This window comes from Myotis davidii, unplaced genomic scaffold, assembly GCF_000327345.1.
Source record: "Myotis davidii unplaced genomic scaffold, ASM32734v1 scaffold221, whole genome shotgun sequence".
Taxonomy (NCBI): domain Eukaryota; kingdom Metazoa; phylum Chordata; class Mammalia; order Chiroptera; family Vespertilionidae; genus Myotis; species Myotis davidii.
Window position 1 is genome coordinate 58,953 of NW_006293349.1, and position 2,333 is coordinate 61,285.

Consider the following 2,333-nt stretch of genomic DNA (forward strand, 5'->3'; position numbering starts at 1 on the left):
TTTTAAATAGAGGCATGAAAATGTAAGTATAATTTACAATTGTACTTGGGCTGAGAATGCTTAGAAATTAAGTCTAGATTTCTCATAATTTAAGATAAACTAGGAAGCTTCTTATAAAAAATGACAAAAATGAGTGAACAGCCCCATTAATTGTACTTGTGAGTCCGGAGTTGTACTCCTGCTCTTGATTGGCTGAAACCCAGGTGCTTTGCCACTTGACGCGCACTAACTGCAGCGCGGCCTCCCAAGGACTCGCTCCTCACGTCACCAGCCTTCGTAGTGCGCCTCTCGCTCACCGTGTGTGCGTGTCCCCGTCTTTCCCCAAGTGCATTGTGCCCGACGCTGTGCGTGCAAAGCCTGGTCTTGTCACCGTCTGTACCACCACGTGTCCCTGTGCACACCTGCTCACCGCGGGAGTTCCTGCTGGGGAACGAGGGGCTGGGGGCAGACTGTAAATGTGCTCACCGAAGTGTTCATGGTTTCATGGTGGCCTGTCCGTCACGGTAACTATTCAACACACCTGTGCGCACCTGAGTGCCAGCTGGAGAGGCGCAGACCGGGGGCCTGGCCTTGAGTGCTTCACGCTTGGGGGACAGGAGTTGGGGGGTGTCTGTGAGCTAACAACTGGGTGGTGGTGACTCCTGACACTGCCATGCCGAGCCCCAGATGTGTTCTTTGCCCTGGGGAGCGGCTCACCGGCAGCGGGCGCTCGGCTCCTGTTGTTTCCTCCTGGTGTCCGTCCTGTCCCCTCACGTCCTGTGTTCTGGGCACTGTCACCACATGGCACGTGACCTGGCAGAAGGGAGAGGATTGTTGGCACTCACCCCATGACGTCTCGAGGTGTTTGTTGGGAGTGGGTGGTGGTGTGAATGCTAAAACTGTCAGCCGTGCGGGCAGATGCAGGCTTGTCCTTGTGAGCTCCTGTCCCCTGTCCCCCCCGTTCCCCTGTCCCCTCGTCTTCCCGTCCCCCCGTCCCCTCGTCTTCCCGTCCCCCCGTCCCCACTCCTGTCCCCCCGTACCCCTGTCCTGTCTCCCCGCTCCCCCGTCCCCCCGTCCCCCTGTCCCTCTGTCAGATGGCACCTGACAGAGGCACTTGTCAGAGTCTGGGCGGCAGTGGAGAGCAGAGTCAGGGAAGGCTAAGCTGTGCGTGGAGGCTGCTGCTCAGCCGCAGCTGCAGCCCTTCCCTCCGTACGTGAGATGGGGCTGCTCCCTCCTGTGAGCGTGTGCGCTTCCTCTCCTCATGCTGACCCTGCCTTTCCATTTCTTTCCCCGTTTAGGTGTAATTTTTGTCTGTTAATCATGCGTTTCTAGGTAAGGTGGAATTCCATTCATTCCTAACTTCCAAATTGTTGATCTGTGCATATGACAATGCTGTTGTGACGGGCAGAGCAGGCTACTGTGCGGGCGCACAGGCCAGGCGGCCACGGGCCTCCTGACCAGCCGTCGTGTGTGGGGCCGTGTGCGCCCGTGGAACCGGCTGGCCGCCACCACTCTGGGTCATGCTTGCCGAGCCCAGTGTTTCTTGCTGCCCATGTAGCCCAGGGGTAACTGGTGTGGCGTTTTTCTCGACGACAGGACTGCCCTCCAGGAAGAGGACAGAGGGGAGGCCCTGGGAGGTGGGCAGTCTGCCCGGGCCTCCTGGAGGCAGTCTCGGCTTCCCTGCCCCTGCTGCTCCCTCAGTCCCTGTGCCTGGGCCACCCCTGCTCACAGGCAGTCGGAGTCGACCCCGCGATGTTTCTGGATGTGCCTCTGTTCCTTGTGCAGCCAGTGGGTAGTGGGGGGCCGAGCTTGTGCCAGTTTCTTACCTGAAAAGCGACTGCCGTGTGGTGTGGGCATTAGCGCGTGTGTGGAGGTTTCTGTGGTTCTAACTCAGCGGCCGATCCAGCTGTTGGTCTCAGCAGCAGCAGCAGCAAGCCCAGGCCACTTGCAGGAGCGTGGGTCATCGTCGCTGTGCTCCATCCTGGGCTCACCTGTGGGGCACTCGCCACTGCCAGGCTGGGGCGCAGCAGGGGAGGAAGCGGGGAACCGGAGGCAGACATGCAGGCAGCGGGGAGGCAGTGGTTCCCAGGCTGTGCTTGTGAGAGCCGGGACTCGGGGCTTCCTGTCAGAGGTGCCTGGTGCTGGTGCGAGTTCAGGTGGGGCCTTTGAGGGTCTGTCGCACTGTCCTGTCACATTCGTGGGGGCACAGAGCCGGCTGAAGGTGCGTCCGCAGTGAAGAGAGGATCTGGGCGCTAGGTCAGGGCTGGCCACCTGCCTGCGTGTTGGCATTGCTGCGCCCACGTGTCTGAGGAGCTTGGCTGCCAGGTTGCACCTAAAGCTCACCACCACCCCCC

At 60.2% G+C, this 2,333-nt stretch overlaps 1 protein-coding gene across 3 annotated transcripts in view; it reads left to right on the forward strand.

Moving 5' to 3' along the window:
• The window catches only part of NAP1L4 (nucleosome assembly protein 1-like 4), a 27,071-nt gene that overhangs the window by 21,786 nt on the left and 2,952 nt on the right, over positions 1 to 2,333 (forward strand). The window contains exon 14 of one of the 3 annotated variants that reach the window (XM_015566079.1): positions 1,278 to 1,311. The exons of the other annotated variants lie outside the window; for them this stretch is intronic. Within the exon in view, the coding sequence (XP_015421565.1) occupies positions 1,278 to 1,283 (6 nt within the window). The 3' untranslated portion in view covers positions 1,284 to 1,311. The remainder of the gene's footprint in view (positions 1 to 1,277; positions 1,312 to 2,333) is intronic. 3 annotated transcript variants of the gene reach the window in all.